General features: G+C 40.9%; 2 protein-coding genes across 7 annotated transcripts in view; one reads left to right on the top strand and one right to left on the bottom strand.

Moving 5' to 3' along the window:
- Positions 1-2,870: 2,870 nt before the first annotated feature.
- The window catches only part of tbc1d22a (TBC1 domain family, member 22a), a 162,199-nt gene continuing 138,527 nt past the window's right edge, over positions 2,871-26,542 (top strand). The window contains exon 1 of the mRNA XM_069519792.1: positions 2,871-4,599. The gene's annotated coding sequence lies outside the window, so the exon portion shown is untranslated. The remainder of the gene's footprint in view (positions 4,600-26,542) is intronic.
- Positions 5,653-26,542, bottom strand: part of cerk (ceramide kinase) — a 38,840-nt gene continuing 17,950 nt past the window's right edge. For 3 of the 6 annotated variants that reach the window (XM_069520067.1, XM_069520068.1, XM_069520069.1), the window contains exons 5-13: positions 26,183-26,249; positions 24,372-24,517; positions 19,859-19,933; positions 19,507-19,659; positions 18,214-18,319; positions 17,588-17,667; positions 14,360-14,571; positions 10,403-10,620; positions 5,653-7,873 (exon numbers count right to left, since the gene is read on the bottom strand). In XM_069520067.1, the coding sequence (XP_069376168.1) occupies positions 7,765-7,873; positions 10,403-10,620; positions 14,360-14,571; positions 17,588-17,667; positions 18,214-18,319; positions 19,507-19,659; positions 19,859-19,933; positions 24,372-24,517; positions 26,183-26,249 (1,166 nt within the window). In that variant the 3' untranslated portion in view covers positions 5,653-7,764. Of the gene's footprint in view, positions 7,874-10,402; positions 10,621-12,057; positions 12,267-14,359; positions 14,572-17,587; positions 17,668-18,213; positions 18,320-19,506; positions 19,660-19,858; positions 19,934-24,371; positions 24,518-26,182; positions 26,250-26,542 lie in introns of those variants that run through there. The other 3 variants (XR_011240175.1, XM_020092389.2, XM_069520070.1) reach the window with 3 other exon arrangements.

Raw genomic sequence — 26,542 nt, 5'->3', positions numbered from 1 at the left:
TTGATTGAACTGCTTGGTTGTTATTTGAATTTGCAAATCTATCTTAGTTTAATTAATTTTCAAGATAAACCTGCTTGGATTAAGACAGAGCTTAGTCATTCTTCACTAATAGTATAGTATTTTTCTCTAAATTTAATATTTTTCTTAACTAATCTTCAGCTAAATTAGCTAAAAGAAGGAAAGATTTTGTTTGTAATTGCTTATATTTAGTATATTTCACTTATTTTGAGGCTGTAAAAAGTTACTTTTTTAAGTAATCTCATTTTAAAACCAGCATTTTATGCTTAAATTTAGTATGTTTCACTTATTTCTAGGCTGTAAAAAGTTACTTTTTAAGTAATCTAATCTTAAAAACGAGCATTTTATGCTTATATTTAGTATATTTCACTTGTTTTGAGGCTGTAAAAAGTTACTTTTTAAGTAATCTCATCTTAAAACCAGCATTTTATGCTTATATTTCACTTGTTTTGAGGCTGTAAAAGTTACTTTTTAAGTAATCTCATCTTAAAATCAGCATTTTATGCTTAAATTTAGTATATTTCACTTGTTTAGAGGCTGTAAAAAGTTACTTTTTAAGTAATCTCATCTTAAAACCAGCATGTTTGACTTATTTTAAGCCTTCCAAACACCTCTGTAGACATGCTTATTTCCAGATTTAACAATCTTAATTTAAGAAATCTTGTCAAGTGAAATTATCTTGCTGCATGGACAGATAATTTCACTTGTTTTGAGTACATTTTCCCTCAGATTTAGTGTTTTTATCTTGTTTTTAGACCCCCCTTTTTTGCAGTGCATCCATCAAGACATACAGGAACACAAGAATACAGGACAATTATCCAGTATTCCCTTTTTTTTAAAGGGAACGCTGCTTCCAATCCTCTATGGTCAGCTGGCGACAATCATTTGTTGGACTCATCTGTGAATTTCTCTATATGTATATTGATCGTGTTTATTAGAGCCCGTCGCAGCTCCCAGCTTTGTTCTATTAATCATCTGTGCTTGATGACATATTGAAATGTTTTATCATTAGCGTTTATCCCAAAGCACCATTGTTACATTATAAGTGATGGACTTGTCAGAGTGGTTCATTTTCCATTGATTTAGACAGTTATTAGTCATGAGTTTGTAATTAGATTGTTTTCCCTGTCTATTGATGAAGCACTTTAATGCTAAGCAACTTTTTAAATATGTTTGTCAAATGAAATGACACTTGAACATTAACTAAGAGAAAATGACCAAACTACTAGGTATTGACTGTGCATGTTTGACCGCGTCCCTGCTCTGACATTTTTCTGCTTTACTTTGCCGGAGCAGGCGGTTTGACTTTTAAAGCTAAACAGCAGATCATGTGAGAGGATGCTCACCTTAGTTTTACATGTTTGGCAAATCCTTTCCCATTTTAATGCACATTAAGCTTTATTTCAGACTCATGTGTCCATATCAGTATAAAAACAACAACATTAAAAAAAAAGTCCACAGGGACTAAAAAAAACTTATTCAGACTTTTGTTCTTTGCCTTTACTGTGTTTTGTTTTTCTACAGATTTTGTAAATGCATGGCTCCTCTACAGTGAAAACACTGTGAGTGAATTACACATCGCTGCAGTACTTTGAGATGATGATTATGTTTTTCCAGATTACGAAGATGCCGTATACAGTTTCCCTAATTACTGAATTAATGCTGATTCAAGGGCCTCTCACTTTGAGTGTTTGCTTTTACTCCAAATTAACATAATAAGGAAAAGACTGGCATTGGAGGATGAATGAAATAATGAATGAATGAAAGAACGAATACACTATGAGCTGGTACGTGATCCTGCTTCACTCACTTACTTACAACCTTCATAATAAACTGGTGACAAATGCTGTCCAACCTATAAACAGTGGGTTGCTGATCACATCTGTTTAAACATCTGACTTCACTGGCTGAAATGATTTATTTACCTGTTCTGTATTAATGTCTGATTGCTGACAAACTTTACATTTTTTACTTTTACCTGATTTATAATAGCAAATTTCCCCACTGTGGGACTAATAAAGGATTACTTTAACTTACCTTATCTTATCTTCTTCACCTACCTTATCTTGTTATCTTGTTATCTTATCTTATTATCTTATCTTATCTTACCTTATGTTATCTTATTGCGTTATCTTATTTTCTTTTCTTTTAAAATGTATTTTTGGGGCTTTTATCACCTCAACTGGACAGGACAGATTTAAGCATGTTAAAGGAAGGATCGAGAGAGAGTGGGAGAGGACATGCATACATGGAATCAAAGCCGGGACTCGGCCCTTATCTTGTCTTCTTACCTTATCTTATCTTATCTTATCTTATATTATCTTATTCTATCTTATTCTATCTTACCTTACCTTACCTTAACTTACCTTATCAGAGTTTTCAGTTCAGAACTTGTGAGTATCACAAGAACTCACAATAGCTGCATTTACTGCAGCAGTAACTAGAAGGAGGATAACAGCAGATATTTAGGCTAAAACGTGATGTAAATGACATCATCAGATTTGAATGTCAGGGCTAACTGACATTTGGATGACACCCCAGAGGCAGTATGAAGGCATTTATTGTTTTTTTTACATTTGCAGAATTGGTCAACATTTACTTCAATTGTATTGGATTTGGCTGCAACACCTTTTACCCCTGAAACTCCTAAAGTGTTTTGTGGACTCAAACATTTCACCCACCCCTCAATCGACATAGAAGTGAGTAGATGATGAGCAAATTTTCATTTTTTAGGTGAACTATCCCTTTAAGGTCAGACCTCCAGCGTGTGTGACTGCATTAGTGAGTAGAAATGTGTGTGTGTGTGTGTGCGTGTGGAGGGGGGTGGGGGGGTGAGAGACAGAGAGTAAGAGATAAGTGGCCGGTAGTGGCTCCTGACTGAGAAGATGGACTTTTATGGCCTCATTGATCTAAATCTCTCACAGGGAGCTCGCTCCAATCAATACTGGTAGAAGTGCTGCTTGGACCGCCGCCCCTGCATTATCTGCTCCCGCTGTTTCTCAGCTGCAAAGCTTTCACACCACCCACATCATTCCCCTCAGTCTCTCAGACCAGCAAAACAGTTTCTGCTGTTGTTTGGCTCTTGTTGACCGACCTGCGATGGGAAAACAGTAATTTCCTATGGTGGGCCGCTGTAATTGTTTACTGTACGTCACGCAACTGTGGCAGGTGTAATGCTGCCTTAACCTTTCCAGTTACCTTTCTCAGGAGGGTTTGTTGAGCCTATAGGAGACCGGCCGTCCTGCTGTATGTGTGAATCACACATGAGGTAAAGGTTATAGGAAGAAAATGACGTCGGAGGCACAAAAATCTTTCACACTTTACCCATGATTGGAGGAACTAGTTGAAAAGGCCAAATCAGACAAATAATAATGGGATTGGTCTCAACACACCTCATATAGCCACAAAGTCTCTCGGGAGAGAATGTGTGGGGTCACATTCTGGTAGAAATAAAAAGAGAGGATGGGAGCTTGTTGCAGGTGTGAGTCTTTACATGGGAGAGGAAAGACAGACATGTTGATGCAAGTGTGAGTGTGTATGTGTGAAGCAGAGAGAGGGGCAGGATGTGAATAAGATGGGGGACGTAGCAGCGCTGTCACGTCCTGTTAGGGGCCCTTTCTTTGAGAGAAGTCCCCGGGGGAATTGGGGACAGCCGCCGCGCTCTTTGTGTGTGTTTGCTGCCGTTTTGGTCTCACCTTGTGTCTCAGGTGGGTTGTGGGAATGAGATAGCGGCTCTTGTGGGCCTCGGACAGCAGATGGAGAGTGAATCAATAAGAAAGTAGCAAAGCAAGAAAATGAGAGGAGAAAATGAGAGAGAGGGGAAACAACTTTGGCTGTAAAATCCCTCCTGGTGTTTGTTGCCACACTAGTGCTTGTATTAGATTAATGTATGAGAACAGTCAGTCACTTTGTTAGAGAATATTAAATACCTGAAGGTAACAGCAGCTTAGCATAGCTGCATTGTTGTGGTCAAAGGTGATTGCAGATGATAACTCAGTGGAACATAAACCTGTGTCAGTGCTGCGTGACCGTTTTTATAACTTTATATATTCCTTTTTTATATATTTTTTAAATAAATTACATAAGTATATCAAATGATTTAAAATATACATAAATATCTTTCAATTAGCATGTATACATTCGACTTTTCTCCTCTCCAGTCACCTTTTTTGCTTGTCGTCATAGCCAAACCGTTTTATTAATGTTATTGGGTTTACACTGCAGTTTATTGGGGGGGGGACAGTTTGACCATATATAAACTTCCCCCCATGACTATTATGATTACTGCCCTGGTTCAAGCCCAACAGAGCGATAGAGCCACTGGGATCCCTCCCAATGATCCCGATGGCCTGTGAGACTACGGCTAAGGGGAAACTTTGTTTGTAAAATATCTACAGAGTGAGACATCTTGCCTTTTTGTGGTCTCTGATCTGAGTTCCCAGGTTCCACAGGTGTGCAGCAGCAACAAGCTGTGTTGCACTGATGGGAGAAGAAGGGTTTGAGGAGCGAGCTGCAGAACCGGAGCAACATGACCTCACTGAGCGGCCTCCGAGACGAACGGGTCTAGTTTGAGGGAAAACAGTAAGTGTTCGCACAACAACACAGTGACAGACACACACACAACAACGCACAGTAGAGGCTCACACTGAGTGAAACACATGAGGTGTGTTTGCAGACAATGGAGGACTGTCTTCTTGTGTGTGATTTTCCAGTGGAACTATGTGTTGTGTTGATTTGTGTTTGTGTGAAGTTAATGTCAATGTTCAACTGCTCTGGAGTCAGTTCTCTGCTGTCAGGAGGAAGTTCATACAGAAAACACAGATTTTTAATGGACTCATTGTGATACTGTGACTGAAATGACTCTTTAACAAGCTGATGACAAACTCCTTCAATCTTAATGTTGCAGATTTATTAAGCTGCTTTAGCATTCTTACTTCTACTGAATATTTTCACTGAGGCTTAAATCATTGTCGGCACATTTTAACAATAATTGATTGTGATAACAAACATTCATATTTTATCTCCACTTGCTGTAATTTATGGACCTTAAGGACCTTCTTTTACCTCTTTTACACCAAAATGATTTAAACATGCTGGAGAAGTGCAGCTCACTTTCTTCTTTAAGTAAAGTGATTCTTAACAACTTTAAGTTTAGTAGATCTTATAAACATGGAATGGCTACTCTTCCATGATCTCCACTCACCGATCAAAAGTTAAATATCTACAGCCTGCATCATTATCGGGATCACTCCGACTATGGATTGATATATTTTGACCGACATGGATGCCAAATTCCGACTTCCCTTCTCCTTTGCCGCCTAACACTTTAGCAATTGCCTGGTGGAATCAAAAAGAGGAAACAAGCTCCAGACTGTGTGCAGAATGAGCACAGCTTGAAATACCACTCCATCTCAGCAGAGACCTTTGAAGTCTGATGTTCTTTAATGAAACATCTCGCTCACATCAGAGCACCCTATTAAATTCCTCTCATACAGGGAGACAGAGAGAGGGAGATTGAGAAAGCCTGAGCAAGGGAGCTCTGACCTTTTTGTGCATGTGTGGGAGAAAAAAGAAAAGAAGGGAATGAAACATCAGTGGCGTCAAACACCAGGAAGATCACAAAGGACAGAGAGACACACGTCAGAGGCACTTTATTAAGCATTTTCATAAAATAGATCAAATCTACTTACATCACAGTATCTGCTCACATCACAGTTTTATTTATGTATTTACACAGATATGGGGAGCACAACAAGACTTAATTAAAAAACTTGTGTCAAGCTGACATTAAAATCATCTTCTGCTCAGAAAGCAGTATATATTACATTCTTGACATTTGAGATTTGTGAACCTGAGTCTCCATTTTAAACGCTTTTAGCTACATTAGGACAACTTTTACTCGTGAAAAACCAAATATTAGTTACTTTGAGTTGTGATACTAAATGACTCAGTCCTCAGGTTACTCCTCTTTGTTGTGAGTTTTGACATCATCAAAGATTGTCGTCTTTTTATGTGCTGGGCTAATGGAAGCCAAAAAGCCTTCTTTGTATAAGGTAAGGACACAAATCAGTTTGAAGACAAAGTTATAAGTGCTAATGTTAGCAAGCTAAGTGGAATTGTTATGCTTTTTGTTTGTGTGGTTTGTTTTATTGGTTGTTATAAACACATTTACAATAATTCCAATTTTCAGCTCGACTTTTTTCACCTTTTGCATTGTCATTCACTAATTGCTAAATTTCTGAAACAATCCTCGCTGTGTGCATATATTTGTGTGTGTGGACTTAAAAGCATCTGAGTCTTTGAAAGAGCTTCATAGTGCAGCTTGTCAAAAGCCAATGCTGAAGGTGAAGCATTATAGACTTTCAGAGTGAGTATTAACTAAACTGGAGAGGATTCAAAGAGCAGAGAGTGCTTTTATGGTGTCAAAAGTTAAAGAGTGTGTGTATGTGTGTGTGTGTGTGTGCGCGCCCCTGTCTAGATACTTGTTTTAGCAGTGTGTTGGCTGCAGTGAGAGAGCATCTGCAAAATAGCAGTCATGAGGCTAATTGTGATAAAGCAAACTCATCACATTGGCACCTTTGCAAACACAGACACACAAACAATCACATACTTGTCTCTCTATAATTGTGAGGACACATAATGCATTCCCTATTCCCTTATCCTCACCTTAACATTTACAATCAAATGCCTAACCCTAACTCTTACCCTAAGTCTGACCCTCAAACAGTCCATTGAATTTGTGAGGACAAGCCAAAATGTCCTCACAATGATGGTATTGAACCAAAATTGGCCCTCATAACTAGACACACACACACACCCTTCTTGAATTTACATAATATTTTAGAGGCAGTTCTATGCAGTTTTATTGAAGCAGCAGTAGCAAAAAAAACCTTCTGCAGTGACCTTTCTTCAGACACATCAAGACCAGCTTGACCTGCTGATTTTAGAGCCGTACAATAGATTATCTCCACTAACATTAACACCGTGCAGTTCTGGCTAATCCCAGGCGATGGCTGAACTGCCGGTAGTTTCTCAGCCAGAGGGGAGCGGAGCTCGGAGTCACAGGTGCAGCGCAGCAGTGCTGAGACACAGTGAATCACTTAGCAACCACTTTGCCTTATTACCCAGAAGCCACCGGGGTCCTGTTAGTGTATTAGCAGGGTATTCAGTTCTTTTCATTAGTGCCCCCGGCTCGTATCGGCTTTCACCTGGGTGAAAAGAAGATAAAATATTTTTTTTCTCAAAAAAGGAACAGCAGACTGCCTGCATGGGTCTTTTTTGGTGCAGCCCAGGCATTTTATGTCTTTTCATATTATCAGTGTACTTTACAGGCATTTTTTTTAATTCATCCTTCTCACAAAGCCGTATCTCCTTGGCTGTCCCTTCTCTGTGAATAAGGAGAAATCATATTTGCCTTCTCCTTCATGGCAGGGTGAAAACCTTTCTCTGAATGCTGTGAGTCCAGCTCAGCCCAGTTCAGCTCTGTTTCATGTATCTCCATCTTTCATTTTTTTATGGCTGGTAGTGGCAGTTTTCCATCTTTATTCTGGATTTATTTGTTTGTTATCATTCTGTCACTTCTTGCGCAGATAGTGCACGTTTCCTTCAGGCAAACACACTTCAGAAGCAAGAGAGACTGGAATTCCAACATTTGGAGTTTGCACTTATGTGATGTGCAGTTTTCCAGGAAACTTTTGCCAAGTTTGTGTTTTTTTTAGTGGCCCATCCAGCTCTCAGTCCACTCACTTAGTGTGTGTTTGGCTCCGGGGCCCACAGTGTGCAGGGGTCTTCAAAAACACACTGCTGCTGCTCCTCTATACCACGGGCAAACAGCCTGATCAGCTGGCACTGGACACTACAGAGAAAACACACACACACATCATTTAGCGTAACAAACCATCAACTTAATGTCTATGCTCATTTCAATGACACTTCACTGTCCATGAGGCGGATGTAAACAGAGTGGAACAGTGTCCCTGTGTGCAAACTTGACACACAAACTTTTAAGAGAACCAGTCTAGTGTGTAAAATATAAAGTCCTTTAAAGAGCTGCTAGAACAGATTTTACAATACAGATGGGCCTGACTTGCTTTTATGACATGCATAATACAACCTAATGCATACAAGTAAAAGTACACTGATTTAAAACAGCAGTCAAAGCAACAGTCAAAGTACAGTGTTGTATCGCCTGTGGCTTTGTCTGGCACCTGTATTTTTACTGGAACACCTGTTGTTTACTTGCAGGATTCAGCCGTGGTTAGAATAATGGAGTAGAATGGTAACTAATCCCTTTCAGCTCAATGAGAAGGGTTTATTTCCTGTTATACGTCATGTATAAACCCAGAAAATGCTCAGAACACATAAATCAAAGCTCAGCAACATATTAAGCATTTGCTCAGCGTGTTTGAGTTGTTTGCACCTTGAGTTTCAGTTCCAAACATACGTGCAACTTCACAAACAAAACTTTTCACCTCCTTCCCTCCTCCTCTCTTACTTTCTTTCCATTTGCCCGGGCCATCACCATCAATTATCCGCACTCCGGCTGGCTCACTCCAAGAACGATTAGCAGAGCGGAAGAGGCAATAAAAGGACGGACTTCTGCTTTAATTAAAGGGGAGTAGCCTTTTAACACAGGGAGGGCCATTAAATTAGCAACATTACAGCGCCATGCATCATTGGCAAAATACAATGGAGCATGAAATAAATGATGCGTGGCGCGGCAATACGCTGGTTGTATAGAGATCTGATAGTGAGGAAGGATGAGGTGCAGACGGGGCCAGAATAATGAGGAGTGGCTGGTTCCAACGCAGTGCCGAGATGGTCCAGCAGAGAACAATTAAAGAGTTTCTGGATGCTCGCAGTGCGACGGTTCTCATTCCTGTCTCAACAAGTCGGAGAGCTTCTAAATGACTTTTCCTTATATATTGACTATTTTACATTTTGATGCTTGTATTTCGCAGGATTCCAAAATTGGCATGTTGTTTTTGTAGATCAATTGCTTTATCTATTTCCTGTTTTTTAGGAGACTGAAACCTAAAATGTCGATGGTTGTGTACAAAATCACTCATTCACTACTCACTGTTTAGAAACTTCCCATAGATTCTACATGAAGGTGGATGACATGACTGTTCCCCAGAAGTGAAGCCAGAGTGTGTTTGATAGCCCCTAGTGACTGGCTACATAAACCCACCTCCTCCATGTTAGTGGATGGGACATGGAGAAGTCAAAGACAGTTTTATAGGGTTTTAGAAGTTTGGTTTCAATTATTTAATTGATGATATAAAAATACATCGCAGACTCTGACGGCAAAAGCGCAAGATGGCCACACCACTGTCTGTTTTTTTAGCTTAATTTTAGTACAACAGGAGGAAGCGGAGACACGTCGTCCATCTTTATTTACAGTCTATGCTCCGAACGTACAGTAGACATTATCTCAAGCGACATATGCCACGATTTTCTATTTTTTATTAGCAATGAAGTTGCTCAACTGAAAACCACAGAAAGTCAAACTTTGCTGTAGAGAATGAATTAGAAACTTAGCAGCCAGCAGAGGAAAAAAAACAAGTTATTGTTACTTGCAGTGATGAATGTTTTGCTTATGTATATGGCTTTTTAACACTGGAACACTGAGTCATTTTGCCTGCTAAAAAAAGGCACACTTCAATCATTTTCTCACCGTGCCTGCTTATTTTCTGTATTTTGAAGCCTGGGACGAAAATTATGAGGCTGGCAGGCAGGCGGGATCACTCTCTGCTTAGATGATGACTGGCAAATGGCTTTGAATCTGTGCACATAATATTGTAGAGGGTGTATAATGGAAGAAGTATTGAAACACTCACAGAGCTCATGCCCATTGCATCACCATAGCTGGGTATTCATGGTAAAGACTCTTATTTTGGGCATTAAGCTTTAATGTTGGTTTAAATTGCACTAAAATGTTACTGAGTATCATGAACTGGAGTAGAAATAAACCACTTTCTATGTGCGCTCTGTGCTCACAGTGCACACGTTGATTAAAAGAAAGAATGGCTGACAGATGATAAGAGAGTATTGTATGATGAGAATGCACAAGTGTGTCACATCTGAATAAAAAGAAACTCAATAGAAGTCAATTTACTAAAAGTAAATATATTTAATTTACTCGTTGGGAAATTAGCTCAGAATTATATGAACAGATAAACGACGTAGTGTCTGAAAGTGCCTTTGAAGTTTTTATTTTGGTCCAAGTCCCATCCACTAACATAGAGGAGGCAGGGTTTATGACCTATACTGCTGCCAACCACCAGGGAGCAATTTAGGGAGCTGTCATGTCATCTATTAAACACAGTCTCTGGTTTATTTGGAGTTGTGCAGTTGATTCCTGGGCAACTCTGTGATTGGTTACCTGACTTGGATGGCGGCGTGAGGCAGGATCTCCCCGTCGCAGCTCCAGCTGCTGTGGGCTTTGCTGTAGTCGCAGGTTGTTTGGGCGGAGCAGATGGGGCCGCAGCCAGTCTTCTCTAACTGCGTCTCGCTCAGGTCCTCGAGCGAAACCGGCTCCTGGTCTGGTGGCAGGAAGCAAAACGACTTCACGCGGTAGACCTCCACGAAGGAGTGGTCAAACTAGGGGGGTGGATGAAAGAGAGGAGGGGGACGGAGAGATGAACGGATGAAGGAACAGATGTGGCTACAGATGGTGCAGAGGTTACAGACCCCCATTCTATTGAATGATTTCAGTTTAATCAATTCATTATTTTTTTAAATACTGTACAATCACAGAAAGGTGATAAAAGCACATATCCTGAAAGATAAGAGCACAATTTTTCTAAATATGTATAATGGAAATATATTAAAAAAAGAGAACATCAGATTAAAAACAAGAATAAACAAATCCAGGATATGTTTAGCTCAATATTTATTTATTCATAATTCATAACAGCTATTATGAATGTGTCAGTTTTGATGCTGCAAATTTCAAAGTTAACAAACCCTGAATAGAATTTCAATTTTGTCTCAAAAGAATTTTGTCGAATTATTAAACAGTATTAAACCCCTCAGACAATGACGTCACCAGTTTAACATGCAAACTTTTCTGGTCATGTGCTGAGATGCGTTTGTTCTAACAAAGTAAAAGATCCTCTTTTAAAAACTCAACAGTAAAATATGGAATCTTTATTGCAGCCTTTAAGTAAAATTGAGATTAACTGTATTCATTAGTAATTGTTGTTATATGGCTACACTTTGCATGTGTAAATAGTTTGTGAGTAACATTTAATTTGCTCGCACTTCTTTAACTGTTTTAAGTAGATTCTCGGCTTAAGTCTGAAGGGGACAAAGGTTTTGAAATAAGATTCTAGAGGCTCTGGAACACTTAAAGCTTAAAACGTAGTTTTATCATAACGCATTCCTTGCATTTCTTATTTCATTGTAGTACTGGGAGGTGATACTTAAAGTGTTTTTATTCTTTTATTTATTCTTTTATAAATGAGTTTGTACAAGTTTTTATGTTGTTTTGTTATGCCTTCTTTCTTGTGTTTTTTCTTTGTGAAGCAATTTGTAACTTTATTTTGAGAAGTGCTATTCCTATAAGAATAATAAGGATAATTATTATTATTTATTTTTAATGTTTTCCTCCTTCATCTCCATTTCGGGTCCAACATTAAAGCTCTACTTGAAGTCAGAACAACAAAACGATTGCATCAGGCATCAACCATCACTGAAACTAAATCCATTAGTGTTCACACTGAGCTCAGGCCATCTTCAGAAAACAACATAAACTTTTTAAACGTCTAAACTACTTTATTTTATCCACACATCAGCCCTGAAAATGGGCAGTGGACCATTTCTCTGAAATATGATGATTACATTGCGTGGTAAACCGATCCTTGGTATGTAATTCCCTTTTTTTAAGATCACTATCTCCTGGTGAGAGGTAAAAATTAAATTTTTCCTCTATTGTTTTTTCACAGACTCCTACTGATTTTGTAATGAAGTGCAAAACTACATGTGGGGTTTTCCTTCTTTTCGCCATTTATGAAAAAACAGGAGAACAAATATAAAATGGAAGGAGGGAGAGAGGAGGTCGGGACAAAATTGAGATGCGATAAAAAAGAAAGAGAGGTGAAAATAAATTATCTCACTCTGTGTTGCAGAAAGGTTCAGCTTGGTCTGCCGCACTATTTTCTCCAACTTCATGTTTAGCCACTTTCTCTCCATTCCCCTGTTTTCTCCTCCTCTGTTCTCTCACCCTCTTCTTTCCTCCTCTTCCTCTGTTGTCCCGAAAAAGCGGAGTGACAGCCATTTATTTCACATCAGACCCACTTTATGACTGCAGCCGCTTTGCATTCATGCCGGTCGGTCTGCCTAAAAGGCTTTCTGACAAGGCCATGAATACGCTTAGTGGCTTCTCACTCCTTGTTTCTCTCTGCTTGGCTGGACAGTGATGCTGATATTAAGTGAACTCTGATGCAAAGTCCCGCTCCGCCCGCTCCTACGACCACTTGTCTACCGTTAGTGTGCTGCAAGTAAAGCAGCCAAGACATCCCGAAGTCTTTTTTAACTGCCGGCACCGCAGCGTTGATACTGAGACATACTGTGATCCTGAGGCAAACTGTTACGATAACTCACATTTCGTTGGTGGTGCTAGAGTAAAGGTCACCAGATCTTCTATATCTCACCATGAGGGCAGAATTAAATAGTCCTAAAAACTAAAAAGGATATTATCTCAACAAATTGTAAAGTGATAAGTGATATGTTAAAGTGAGTGACATGCAGTGAACTCCAGATGAGATGCGAATGTTCTCCAGAGGGGCTGTATGTGTGAACGCAAATGTCCAAGTGAGAGGCTCCTGATATTTTGAAGAGTTTTCACCTCTTGCTTAGACATTTGTGTTCACGCATACAACCCCTCTGGAGATTATCTAGCGTTAGGGGATTGTAAAGAGAGTCTCTCTGAATGTAGGTGCACATGAGCTCCAGATAATCTCTGGACATTGTCTGGAGCGGCTGAATGTGTGAATGCAAAAGCTCTGGACGTCCTCTGGAGTTCCCTTGCTAGAGAACCTATAAAAGAGAATATCCAAATGGTTACTGTACAATGATTTATTATTTCTCCACAGCCATCTGGAGACCCCCAGAAATGATTTCGCAGCTCCTGTGAGGGTCGGTAACCCTTTGTTGAGATTCACTGCTGGAAGTGTCTTACATTTATACAGTAACATCTTGCTGATGTCTCTCAGCATTGAAATTTCCTGTAATGGACAGATATTGTGTCATGAAACTGATATAAGGCGTCTCTGCAGCAGTATCACCTGGGAAAAGTTGGAAATTTGACCTTAACCACGCACACTGGTAATTACATTCAGCGTGTCATCATTTCATGTCGTCTGTGTGGAAGCAATCCAAGGACACGCTTCATGTCACACAGAGCCACATCCAATTTCCTCCAGTTAATACATTTCACCATCATCTGCTCTGGTTTCTCTAGGTTTTACCTGACGCTGAGATATTTGAATCTGCTGCTATCCTTATCACAAGAGTGAAACTCCATCTTTTGATCCACAATGCCGTGTGCGAGAGTCAAAATGTTGATCTTAAAGAGTTTGAACTCACCTCAGGATGTCAGTGTTGGCTCAAAATACAGTTTGCAATGCATTTTCTTGTACGAAGACAGCAACTGAAATTACTCTACACGATTCTTCTAAATGGGATAAACTTTCCTGAGGTAATAATTACTAATCACCAGACTTCCCCTGGTAAAACTTTCACTACCCTAAGAGGGCATTAGTCTGGTATCAGCCTGCTCTCCAGTATACAGCATATCCCTGATGCAGCGATTACCTGCGCCTCTCCGGACCGTGGTGGAGGTTATTTATGATACGTGGGAAGGCACAAGGGCTGAGGCATTTGAACTAAATTGAACCATAGTTGGGAAATTGAGCAGAGTCAGCAAATGGAGGTGCTAGCACAGCAAGCGGGCTCATTCACAGACTTAACACGCTCTCAATTCATCAGCTCACAGATGGAGAAAGTCTTGATGCCGAGCACTGAACTCTGCAGCAGAGGGAGCGATTGGTGGGGGGGGGTGGGGCGTTTTGAGAGGAAATCGTCCAAAAAGTTTTGTGGTGTTTGGAGAGATTTCTTCGCTCTTTGAAGACGAGACTTCTTTTATCCCTGCTGGATCCAACTCATATCTAATTGACTGGCTTATTTCAGTTCTGAAATATGTTGCACACATGCATGATGTTCATGTGTTCTAAATCGCCATAGAGATGAGTGTGAGGGGGGGGAAACACGCAGCAGATAGAAAATATACAGAGCGACTAAAGGTTGCATATGTTAACACCAGCGGCTTCCTTCCTACCTGGTCGTCTTTGTTGGTGTGTCGAACAAGGTGTCTGAAGAAGTCCAAACGGGAACACTTCCTGACGAGGATGAGGTCGGTGGTGCCGTCGGCGAGGTGGGCCGACGGAGACAGGCCCTTTGGGCTGCGGGGACACGCGCAGCTCATACTGGCGGCGTTAATGGTGATGAACTTTCCTCGGATCACACCCCAACCACTGTCGTCATCTGAAACTGGTCAAGGGTTATTATAAGTATGACCATGTTTACTAGTTTTGTGTTAAATTACTTCTTGGACTAATATTTAAGCATTTGTGCAATTTGGTTCATATCCCCTAAAAAATCTGGATCTCGTGAATTTAAATGTGGATTCATAAGGAGCATTATTGGGCCTTCTTGTAGGTATGCGGCCTACTGACCGCCATTATAGTTTCAAATGATGAGGTAAACACAACGAGGAATGATGAGTTCACAGGATTACTTTTTATTTTAATCCAGTTCACTCAAGTGAACGTTGTTTGGTACGTCTTTCAGGCAAATCAAGTACATTACTCACATTACATGAGTTTAACCTTTTGGGTAAAAAGGAGGAATCAAAGATGTATTTCTTGCACTGTACAGAAAAGATATCCAGGGTTTAGAATTTAAAAAATCTTATTGATTCAGCCAATCAGAGAGCAAGGATTACAAATGATGGGAGCCAATGGTATTGTCAACGAAAAGGGTTTTATTACCATGCTCTAACGTAGACAAAGAAAATTATATTACATATTTTCTGATGAGGAAAAGCTAAAACAAACAAAATAATAAAAAAATGTATTAATTTACACCATTTTTCCATATATTTGTTATTGAGAAACTACTCAAAACTGCAGTACTCAAGTTTAAATATTTAAAAAGTTGCCTGTGAAGTTTCTCAGCAGGTAGCAAACTCTAAATACCTCAAGACCAAATAAGTGAACTCCCTTCGCTTGAAATCAAATGAAATCTTGCACATTCATGCAGGGATACCGATGGGTTTGCAGCAAAATAAATACATTGAAAAAAACGAAAGTGCCGCTGAACACGTCAGACTTCGTCCACTAACCATTTACTAAGCTGCTCTCTTTTCCTGCAGCATTAAAGCTCCTCTGACACTGACGATGTAAAATGAAGAGCGCCGCAGTGAATACGCTGCACTGCGATTATTACTTTACAGCACGGCTTTTGGGTTTGTGTGTATTCCACCAGCCTTGAGCTACAGTAGAAACCTGAACCAGTAAGATAAGAGATAAATATAAGCTACAAAATTCCTTTCAGCCTCCAGTTTGTGAAACAAATCCTCTGTGTTCCAGCAGGTATTTGGTTTTGAAATCACACTGTGTAAGTGCTTTATGAGTCCTGAGGTTAAGTTCCAAGCTTGTCACAGTACGGCACTGATGCTGATGAGGGTCCATTAAGATCCAGATGTCTTGGCAGGAAGCCTCGGAGCGGCGTTACCCTGGCGACTGAGCCCAGATAGAAACTTTGATGCTGAGCGTACTGTACTGAAGCCGAAATGTCTTCTGTGACAAAACGCAATTAAGTTTGACTGAGGAAGGGGCTCGCCCTTATTTGGAGATAAGTTGTACAGATAGAAGACGGACTGCGTTCACTTAAAGTTGTTTTGTTGTGATTAGATGCACATGTGGCCTCCGAGTCTCGAATGACAGACGCGATGGCTGCACTTCACAAATCGCCACCCTGCTCCTCGGAGATTAAGCGACTGTTTACAAGTGATGCCGTATCAAAAGACACAGTGGCGTCGCCCACGGGAGCTGCGGCGCCTGTCACCGGCGTGATAGTCAGCGGAGTGAGCTGCAAAAAAGTGATCACAGACGTCCAAATTAGCATCTGACTGTTTTTACGAGCATCTCAGAGGGAAAATTATATGATCTCGCAAAGCAAAACGATTCATTACCTTTCCCCCTCATTTCGCAAAACAAACCGACGGAGGTGATAACGTGAACCGATGATAACAAGCCCGCTGAGGCTACATAAAAACAACAATATTCTAATTGGGAAGAAGTGATTAAAGGGAAATTTAAAAAAAGCAACAAAAAAAACAAAACAACAGATCCAACTGTGGCCTGCAGGCTCTTCATTAGCTGAAATGTTTCCAAATGAGTATTTGCTTTCGGAGGAGAGGCTGGGGCTCATTTGCGGAGAGAGTGAGTGTGTCGTGCCTCATTGATTTAGCAGTTGTCGGAGATTTCCCACGCCAGGAAGGAGAAAGAGAGGATCGCAAAACAAACAGCAGCGGTGGCGTGAGGCAAACCCCTCTGTCAGAGCCGGCAGAGCCAAATTTCATCCTGATTAGTGGGAGTCTGTCACACATCACACACAAACAGGTTGCGCTCGCTTGAATATTTAAACAAGGAAACACACACACACACATGCCATAGGAAGCCTCGGTCCCAGATAGCCAGGCCAAGATAGAAAAATCTGGAGTTAAACATCAGGACACTAATTAGTGAGGGAAATGAACACACAGACACACACACACACACACACACACACACACACACACACCTCATCCTGCAGCTCAAAGTACACACAGACATGTACCGGTGCACCCACACAGGAGTCAGTATTTCCTCTACCTCCAGAGGCTTGTGTTGATGGGTTGAGAGGATTGTAGATAATGGTGTGTGTGTGTGTGTGTCAGGTCAGGGGGGGACAGGAGAGGGGTGAGGTGATGTTGTCATACTCAAAGCTGAGTGCACACACACACACACCAGCCTCATCGAGGAACAAGGGGGTGGATTATGGAAATGTGGAAATCAATAGTCGCACAAAAAAGCCTCCGACGGGGGGAGTCGTGCACTGTCACTAAAATGGTTTTATATTTTCTCGTCAATAACTCATCAAGAATCTCATCAAGAGTTTCAGCATGCTGCCGTGGGAGGGAAAAAATAACCCCGGAAGAAAATGAAGATAAAGCAATATTTGAGAAGCAGAAGATGATGTTATTTACACTCTTTTTATGCCGTAAAAGAGAGAAAAATGCAAATCTCCCCTAATTTGGTTTAGTGTGTGTGTCTGTGTGACTTCAAGAGAAAAGAAAGCCTTTGTGCGATTGTCTCGTCTCCGCTTTGGTTTTGTCTCCTCTCCTACTACAGGTTTAAAGATTCTCACTTTCACAAGCGGTTTCAAAATAGACAAACAAGCCTATAACGAGGCAGAAATGATTTATTTGACATATTCCCAGTAACATCCCCCAAACTCGTACCTTTAGCAGACTTTTCCTTCTCCGCCGACATCTCCCGCCGCTTGTCGTTTGATGAGGTCTTGCGCTGACACACTTGGCACCTGAAACATCAACGTAACCTTGTTTTCACAGTCATCAAACCATCAGCGCCCGCAGTGACACACAACGCTCTAACAAGCCTTAATGATTCATTAAGTGGGAATGAATTAAGTCCATCTTTAACTGAGGTGCACTGTAAATATTAGAGTTGTTATTAGAGAGAGCTGCTCACAGAAGTCGAGAGCGGCCTTTTTGCAGCACAGTCAAACCACTATTTTATGTTGAAGTGAGCTGTCAGGGAACATGGCGTTCTTTTACAGATTAATGGCTCTCAGCCCGCTTTTCAGTCCCCGTAACAAATGCAAACAATGTCTGAATTCAAACAGAAAAAAACAACAAAGCACTTAGTCAAGCACTTTTCAGAGAAGACTGAACGTGTTTTGGTCCGCCATAAATCAGATAGGCTTCCTGACAACGTAAAACTGGCCCATTTAAGCTCTGGCAGGTGCAGCGCCGCTATTGAACTACAGCACATCAGATAAGTTAGCACCTTTTGAAATAGTGCCGGGAGGCTGCAGGAAAATAGATATGTGCGATGGTTTATTTACCCGGATCGACACAGCAGCTTGTCCCTCGGGTTCCCCACGTCGTCCTCGGCGGGGAGGAACGAGACGGTGCCTTTGTAGCACTTGTGGCTCAGGAAAGTTTTCACCCCTGGAAGAAAAAAAACACAGTGTGGGCCACAGAATGCATGTCAAGACAAATGAGAGGAGAAATGTTACAGTGGCATCTGCATAACCAACTGCACTGCTCATCTTTTTCTCTATAGAGGCTGCTGTAAGTTAACATGTGTCATGTCTAGTTATGCTTAATGCAGTCCAGTGGCCTCCTTCAGAAATTCAGTGTGTATTGTGGAAGTTTTGCACTTGATGCACTCGTTTCCAAATGTTTTGTTTTGTGTCTGTAATTCCGTTTCATGTACGAATATATAAACTGGTGTTCAATTCATGGAATGCACATATTTTACAGATGGAGAGGAAGGGCAAATTTTGTTTTGCAAAATTTGGAACCAATGGAAAACCGGAACAATATTTCAATACGTTACTACTGATGAATCTCTTAATATTGACAAATAAATTTATGTAATCATATTATCTTCAACATTTATTTAAAAAAGTAATAGAATTCAAGTAGCCCCCTCTCAACTCCAGGGCAACACCCCTGCTTATATTAGGTTGTTGTTGAATAAGTTGTGTAGGAAGAAATAAAAAAAGACACAGTGAAATCTTACGTTTTAACAATGGCATCCTTATGGGAAAAGTCATAAAATAAAACTTAATTATTTTCTTTCCTGTTGCCTGTGTGCTTGCTGCTTTACCGCACAGTGCATCATAGTGTAAAGATGTCAGAGTTAAATGCAAAATTTTCTGTTCATGCTCAGACACACTTAGGACTTGTTTTATGCATGCGTTGATAAATAAGGCCCCAGGTCTCCATTTCAAGATTGTTTTCCTCCTCTGTACAGTCGGCCCCACTTTAATTTAGCCTGGTTCCATAACTGGCATCACAGGGTGGATGCCTATACACTACAACGAGTGTGAGTATTTATGTGTGGCCCCAGTGGGAAGAGAAATCTTGGTGGTGTTAGTGAGTCAGGTGGTGTAAGTGAGTCTCACTGCAGAACTACACAGGAGAGCGAGCCTGAGGCTGTGTGTATTATTTATATCTTTAATCCTCCGAATCCTGGACCTGGAGCGAGACCAGGAAGCTCTGGGATCAACTCCAGTTGTTTTACCCGACTTTAATATAAGCAGGCGTGTGGTCATTAACGCTCTGAGACCGGTGAGCCACAGCAGGATTAGCCTGGACAGTCACTCAAGTATAGACTGTGGCCCTCGTACCTGACAGGTCGTATCTGGCAGGACCCAGCCACCTCTTCCTCTCGCTGTATGTCAGCAGATCTCCGTAGAAACCGTAGCCGAGCAACGAGACCGAGTATCTGAGGAAGACGTCACCGTGGTGAGCCGAGCACACGTCCATCGGCTGGGAATCACCTGTTGAGACACGCCCAGTGGAAGCTGTGAGGTGGCACCTCGCTTTGTGGTTGGTACAACTCAAACAGAGAGCTGCTGTGATTATCATCCACAGGTTGTTTGTGACTTCTTACACAAACCCTATGATGAGAGGGAAACAGGATGCAGCCCTGAACACACTGAGATACACAACACGTGTGCTGCAAGCATTTCTACTGACCCACAATGATGTGTAGAGCAGAAGTAACTGGATCGCTGGTTCCCACTGTGGCAAAGCAGATACAGTCAGTGGACCCTGGTGGATGAGAGGCACACAGGTCGATGGTTAGCCAGTGTTTTATTCAAGAAACACTTTTTTAGCACCTGTCTCTTTGAGCCCTTTACCCCGATTGGCCAGCTGGCTCACTCTGCTGACATCACATGACATCACAATTATGCTTAATTGTTGGCTTTTTTTTTTCTCCTCTTTTTTTTTTATGTTTTTATTTCTCACTACATTTTGCCCTGCTGCTGTGTCAATTTTGAATTTCCTCATCTTATCTGCAACCATCCATCTCACCTTCATTAATGCTCTATTAGTTGATCCACCTTGAAATTAATGGATCATTCGACTATGTCATGTCTGGTTTGGCTGGTCGATCCATCCCAGCATAGTTGCAAGGATGGTTCAACTGTCATTCATGCTTTTCAACTTGTCTCTTCCATCTGTGCTGCAGAAGGGAAGTGAATCAGAGACATGACTCATTCTGCAAATCTAAAAATGAGTTCTGGTTTTTATTAGTGGACTTGAAATTCTTATCATAAGCACATCCTTAAAAGAAGTCAGTCATCCTTGGTGAGTTACAGCACATCTGCTGCCAAGTGAGAAAAATTCAGTTGAGGGATTTTATTAAGCGGAAGTGAGGAGACATTTTCAGTCATAAAGTCGACCAATCGGAGAGCTGCGGACCCCTGGGTGATCATCGGCTCCCTTCAGACAGGGAATGAAGGATAAGAGGCGCCACCCGCCCCCCACCCTACCCTGGCTGGATGGAAATGTTGAGTTTGACATTAAATCTTTCAACTTGAGAGGTAATAAGGCTTCATCCGTCTTTTTTTCCCCTCGCGCCATAATTTCAGACCTATTCATCCAACTTTGATCATCTTCCAGTGGTGAAATTGACCCACTGTCAGTGAGAGCAACTGAAATCTAACTGGTGATGTTTTTGAGTCGGTTCACGGAAGGGTGGTGGAGGAGATCAGACCCGTCACTCTGCGGTGGGCACAGATGAGTATGAAGATGAGCTCTCACATTCTCTTGACTTTGGCCTTTTTTTTTGCCCCCTCTCCTCTGAGCTTTGTAATCACATCCGAGCGCACCGCCTGCTCTTTTGCAGAGCGTGGAAAAAAAGCGATGACATATGCCATTTGACTCCTCTGAGGCAACACAGTAAAAGCCACCCAACTTTGAATGGATTTAAGTGGATCACAGATGCTCAATGGTGTTCAACCCTCAGATGTTCAATGTTTTATTCCCCCTTAAGTTGCTCAAGCACAGGAGCCTGTTGGAACATTCAGACGAGCTGTCACAAGACATATCCTCAGCGGAGAAGTTCCAGTTCTCATCTGCGTTTCCTCTCCCAAACTGTCTCGCCAGTAAGATCATCTTGGCAGGGAGATCATCTTTATCTCCGGGACAACAATGGGGTCGAGATGCTTTTTAGTGCAGGATGTTTTCTGCTGTTGGAATCCTCAGTGCATGAATGAATTTATGGCTGCACTTGTGACAGTATCACATAACGACATCAGTGAACCCTTTGGAATCAGACGGGATCTTTGAACATGTATTTGTTTTTTCCATCAAAAAAAATAACAATTGTCTTTTAAAGCTTCAGGGTTAATTGACATTCTCTTTAAAACCATAACAACTGAATCAAGTGTCTCAGTGCAACTTCTAACATAAAGTGGTTTTAGAACTTCTGTGACAAGGCCATGAATGAGCTAATTTGAACTATGGCACACAGGACTTATGGATGGACTATTTATTACTACATTGATTCAATCCTGAACAAAACCCAGGTGGAAAGGGAACAGTCCTTTGAGATAGTATAAGTAGGAATTGACACAGAATCAAAGTTTATGGCTGCAGAGTAGTGCTGGCAGATAAAACTTAAAATCAATATCACGATTACTTCAAACTTTTATCTCAATTACGATTAATCAACGATTATTTTTATGCCCTTTGTAATCTGACACCGCAAACCCCCGCACATAAGGCGCATTACTCAGCGCTGGTCAACAAGCGACTCTGCTGTAGTACACGTAGATCTTATCTTTATAAAACCCTGCTGATCTCATATTTATGCATTCATGGATAATCGAGGCATCGCTTCTTCAACAATGAAGTTAAAACAAAGCGTCATAATCTGCAGGAAGAACTTCTCTCATGTCTGCTGGTGTGTGTGTGTGTGTGTGTGTGTGTGTGTGTGTGTGGGTGTGTGGGTGGGTGGGTGGGTGTGTGTGTGTGTTCGTGTGTGTGTTCGTGTGTGTGTTCGTGTGCGCGCTTGTCTCTATCGCTCCACATGAATCCTGATCGTTCAGGTGAACTGCGTGCTCACAAAACTTGTTTTACCATGCATAAGGGAAAGTATTAACCTGACATGAGAAAGAATAAGTTGGTTACAGTTTATGAAATAGATTATCAGTTAATTGCCCAGGCCTACTGCAGAGCAGGCCACAGCTTTCCTTCAAAGCATCCTGACTGTATGCATCACATGTCACACACTAACTCTAGCTGTTGTTTCCATGAGTGACTGAGCTGAGGTGAAACTCTTGAAGGTGCCTTTGGAAATCAAGCTAGTGCTCATCAACATATTTGTGCTTATTTAATGTTCTTAAAGGTTTTTAAGAAACACTGAAGAGACGCCGGCCTTGGCCACTGGAGGGTTTATTTAAGTTGGTGTCATCATGAAAAGAAAGTACTTAATATCACATCCAACCACTAAAGTGCTCGTATTTAAATGCCATAGCGACGACATTTAAAAACCTCTTGGCAACAGTTGTTGAACATTGAGAGCTTTCAACGTGACGGCCCTGACGTTTTTTCCACTGAAAGATTAAAGTACCTGAGCAGCAGTGCAATAGTAAGATGTTAGACCTTTGTACAGTCGTCTGAAAGGATTAAACACCACCGTGTTTCACAGCTTACATTTTAATTCATCTGCTTTTGTAATAGACAACTAATAATGACGGTGATTTAATGCCCACATTCAAATCATGGCTGTAACTGAACCCTTCTGTTATTACAATCCATTTGCCACATAGCCTCATGCACTGTATTTCCATCCTCGAAAATGATTTCAAAATGTCACCCAGCACGTTTCCCACTGATGGCACTTTGAATGACTGACCCTCCACAGGGCCTGAGTGGGACCCCCCTGCCCTGTTGCTATAGCGATGCTCTTGTGTAACTCAGGGATCAGCCAAAGTTCCTCATGATGAGAACCAATTATAGCTGTGATGGGATTTTTATGCAGGAGTGACTGATTAAGCCAATTTTTTTAAAACTCCAGCACCTCTCATGTAGAATTTACAGAGAAACTCGACATCCATCCAACACCACCTGCCATACCAATGCTATACATTACACATGTACGGTAGAATGACTGCAGTCTACACTCAATTTGTGACTGCAAGACTTCTTCGATATATATACATTTTTTAACTTTCACGATGGAGTCACAAGTTATTTCCTACATTTCCCAGAGGCACATTTTGACAATAGCGAGACACCTGGTGTGAACTCTGCATTCAGCGCTGGGTGACTTATGCTCATGTGTGGGTGGAGAGAGGAACAGCAGGGGTGAAAGTGAGGGGCGAGAAGATGAAGTCTTTGCAGGCAAATTATAATCATTACATTATATTATTCTATTCTACACAGTCTGCTGATGGTGTTTACAGCCACAGGAGAGCTTGTTATTATTTTGCATTTACTGAGATAAAGTTTTAACTGAGACATTGAAAGCTAATGCAGTTATTTTGGGAAAATGCTTTCCCACTGAGCGCTAGAGGGAAAAAAGCAATAGATCTCTAATATTTAGTCAATTTAATCTAATTTCCACAGGCAAGCTAAGCTAACTAGCTGCTCGCAATAGCCTCTTATTTAATGGACAATTGTCAGAACGGTCAGTCTTGTCGTCTCACTTTCAGAGATACAGTGAATATACATATTATGAAAAGAGGTTTAACTATTCTTTTCAAGATTTTATTAAAAATTACAGTAAAACCCTGACATCTCTATAGATTATTACCACTAAAACCACTGGTTATGTTTTCAAAACCTGTATATTTGTTTTACATGACATAATCATAGACTGTGTAAAAAGATGGACAACACAAATCCGTTTCTGCCAAAATATCCTGCGCTGCCATCCAACGTGGATGATGTCATTTGGCGCCTGTCTGTGAGGTAGTGATTGGGGATTGAGCTGCAATATGGAGGTCCCACCAATACACGCTCTACATGAACACTGGAACACACATCAGTGTGATAAGAAACACCCAAATGACAGAAATCATCTTTCTTTGTTGGTTTGATCCTCATCCCATACACTAACATGGAGGAGGCATGATTTATGATGCTATACTGCAGCCAGCCACCACGGGGGCAATCAAAACACTTTGGCTTCACTTTTGGGGGCAGTCGTGTCGTCCATCTTCATGTACAGTCTTTGAGCATGATGGAGACAGCTCACCTGCAGGGATGATGCCTATGCGCAGAGAACACGGCACCAACTCAGCATCTGGTTGGTTCTGGTCCACGTCATGGTCAGTCTGGGTCCTGGTGACCAACCCGTGCAGGATCTCACCGAACATGCCATCTCCACCCACACACACCACCCTGGGCAGATACATGATATCAACAACTTACAAGTTGCACGCATGGCTCAGAGTTCTTACCTCTAACCTTGACATTAACACATCTGGGCAGCAGCTTTAACTGTGAAACCCTTTAATAGATACGAATATCACGCGGTGCCACCCTGCATTACAGTCTTTTAAGTCTGTCTCACTAAACCTCAGAGAAGTGGACGTATAAATTGTCTAAACTGCAGAGTAAAAGCATAATGGCTCTAACCCCTCACTGCTGGACTGAATATCGGATGGACAGAGGCTGCAGGAAAAACCTTTCATGTTACTGATACCTTTTATGTGCAATTACAATTATCAGTTGCACTTTACTTCACACTCTCCCCTCACTCAGACCTGAGCAGCAGCATCGTGTTCCGTTTGATTTGAAAACATAAACATGATTCATGTGAGTGACCTGGAGACTTTGACTTATCTGAATTATAAGTGCTTCTACATGAATATGATGGAGAAATGTGGAAATTCTGATCCATCTTGAGTGACATCTGTTTTATTGCTTTGAGAGCTAAACTGCTGCTTTTGCTCCAGTTGACCACTTCATTTTCAAGTCTGCATGCCAAAGTGTCGTTGGGCAAGACACTGAAGCCCCAAAAAGCCCCTGATGGCTGTGCCAGCAGTATATGAATGGAGTGTGATAGAAAAAATGCTGTGTATAAAAGCGCTGTATGAATGTGTGTGTGAATGGGTGAATGTGACTTATAGTTTACAACCTTTTGGGTGATCGATAAGACTAGAAAAGCACAATATAAAATATTGAATGTCTAGGAGGGCATTCTGGGTATTGTGTTAGATTTTATTCGTTCACTAAAGGATCTTTGTGGAACTATAGGGGACTGTAACTCTAAGTAAGTATCACAGGGATCAAACCTCAGTCCTTCAGTTTTTTTATGTCTAAAAGCCACAATTCTATCAAATATTTAGAAAGCATTATTTCAGTTTTCAATCTGTCTTAGGGGATTTTCAGATTTATTTAACTAGATGTCTGTCTAAAGATAATAATTGGTCCTCTCAGACCTTTGTTCAGATTCATTCATCAGGTACTTACCCTTTTATTTTCATTTATTTAATTAACTATTGTTATTATCATTATTAGACTAGAATTTTTATACTGTTTTTATTACATTATTAGCTTTATGTCTTTTGTGTAGCACTTTGTAACTTATTTGATGAGAAATAAAGATAATATATATATTTTTATCAAAGTGGTTTTAGCCACTTTATTTGGAATATTATTTCAATTTTACGATAAAGAAAAAGACAAGACAACAGAACGGGTTACAACAACAGTATTTGTTGTAAGACCACGTATTTTTATCGGTTCCTAATCCTGATATGGAGACAAAAAAATCACTAGATAGGAAACAGAAAGGCAAGTGTGGAGAAGGGAAGGCAGGTCAGTGTCTGAGATCAACATAATGATAGTGGTTAAGTGTGAGAAACTCGCAGGGCTTTCTCTCAGTCATTAAAATCTGACACAACGTAGCAAGGCCTCGTAAAAAAAAAAAGCCTCTAATACGCACTAAGTGACATACAGCTCATGGTCGAGCCTCTCACTGGTTGTTTAACAGTATGAACCACAAAAGTCAACTCTTTTCATGCCACAGTGAAGTAAAAGCCTGAAAGCTTGAGCACTCACCCGTCATATTTATCCAGATTGGCCTCTGTTTTCAAGTGGTCCCTGGCATGATTGGCACGCTCTGTAACTATAGAAACAAACGGCCAGTGTCAATGAAAGGGAGCGTGCAGAACAACAATCTGTGTGGATTGACGAGTACAGCAAGTGTGCTATTACTGGCATCTCCAAATAAAAGACGAGGAATAGTGTTGCACTTTTCAAACATTAACTCGTAACCCTTCGTGGGGATTAATGTTCCAAAAAAGGCAAAAGCACAGCGGCACAAAGCAATGTAACTCAGCTGTTTCATATTAGTCTGCAAAGTGAGTGCAGAGCCCACAAAAACAAAAGTATTACTTTCAAAAGTAAATCTGTTCACCG

This window comes from Paralichthys olivaceus, chromosome 23 (genome assembly GCF_024713975.1).
Source record: "Paralichthys olivaceus isolate ysfri-2021 chromosome 23, ASM2471397v2, whole genome shotgun sequence".
Lineage (NCBI taxonomy): Eukaryota > Metazoa > Chordata > Actinopteri > Pleuronectiformes > Paralichthyidae > Paralichthys > Paralichthys olivaceus.
Note: the sequence above shows the minus strand (reverse complement) of the source record. Positions and strands in the feature narration are given on the sequence as shown.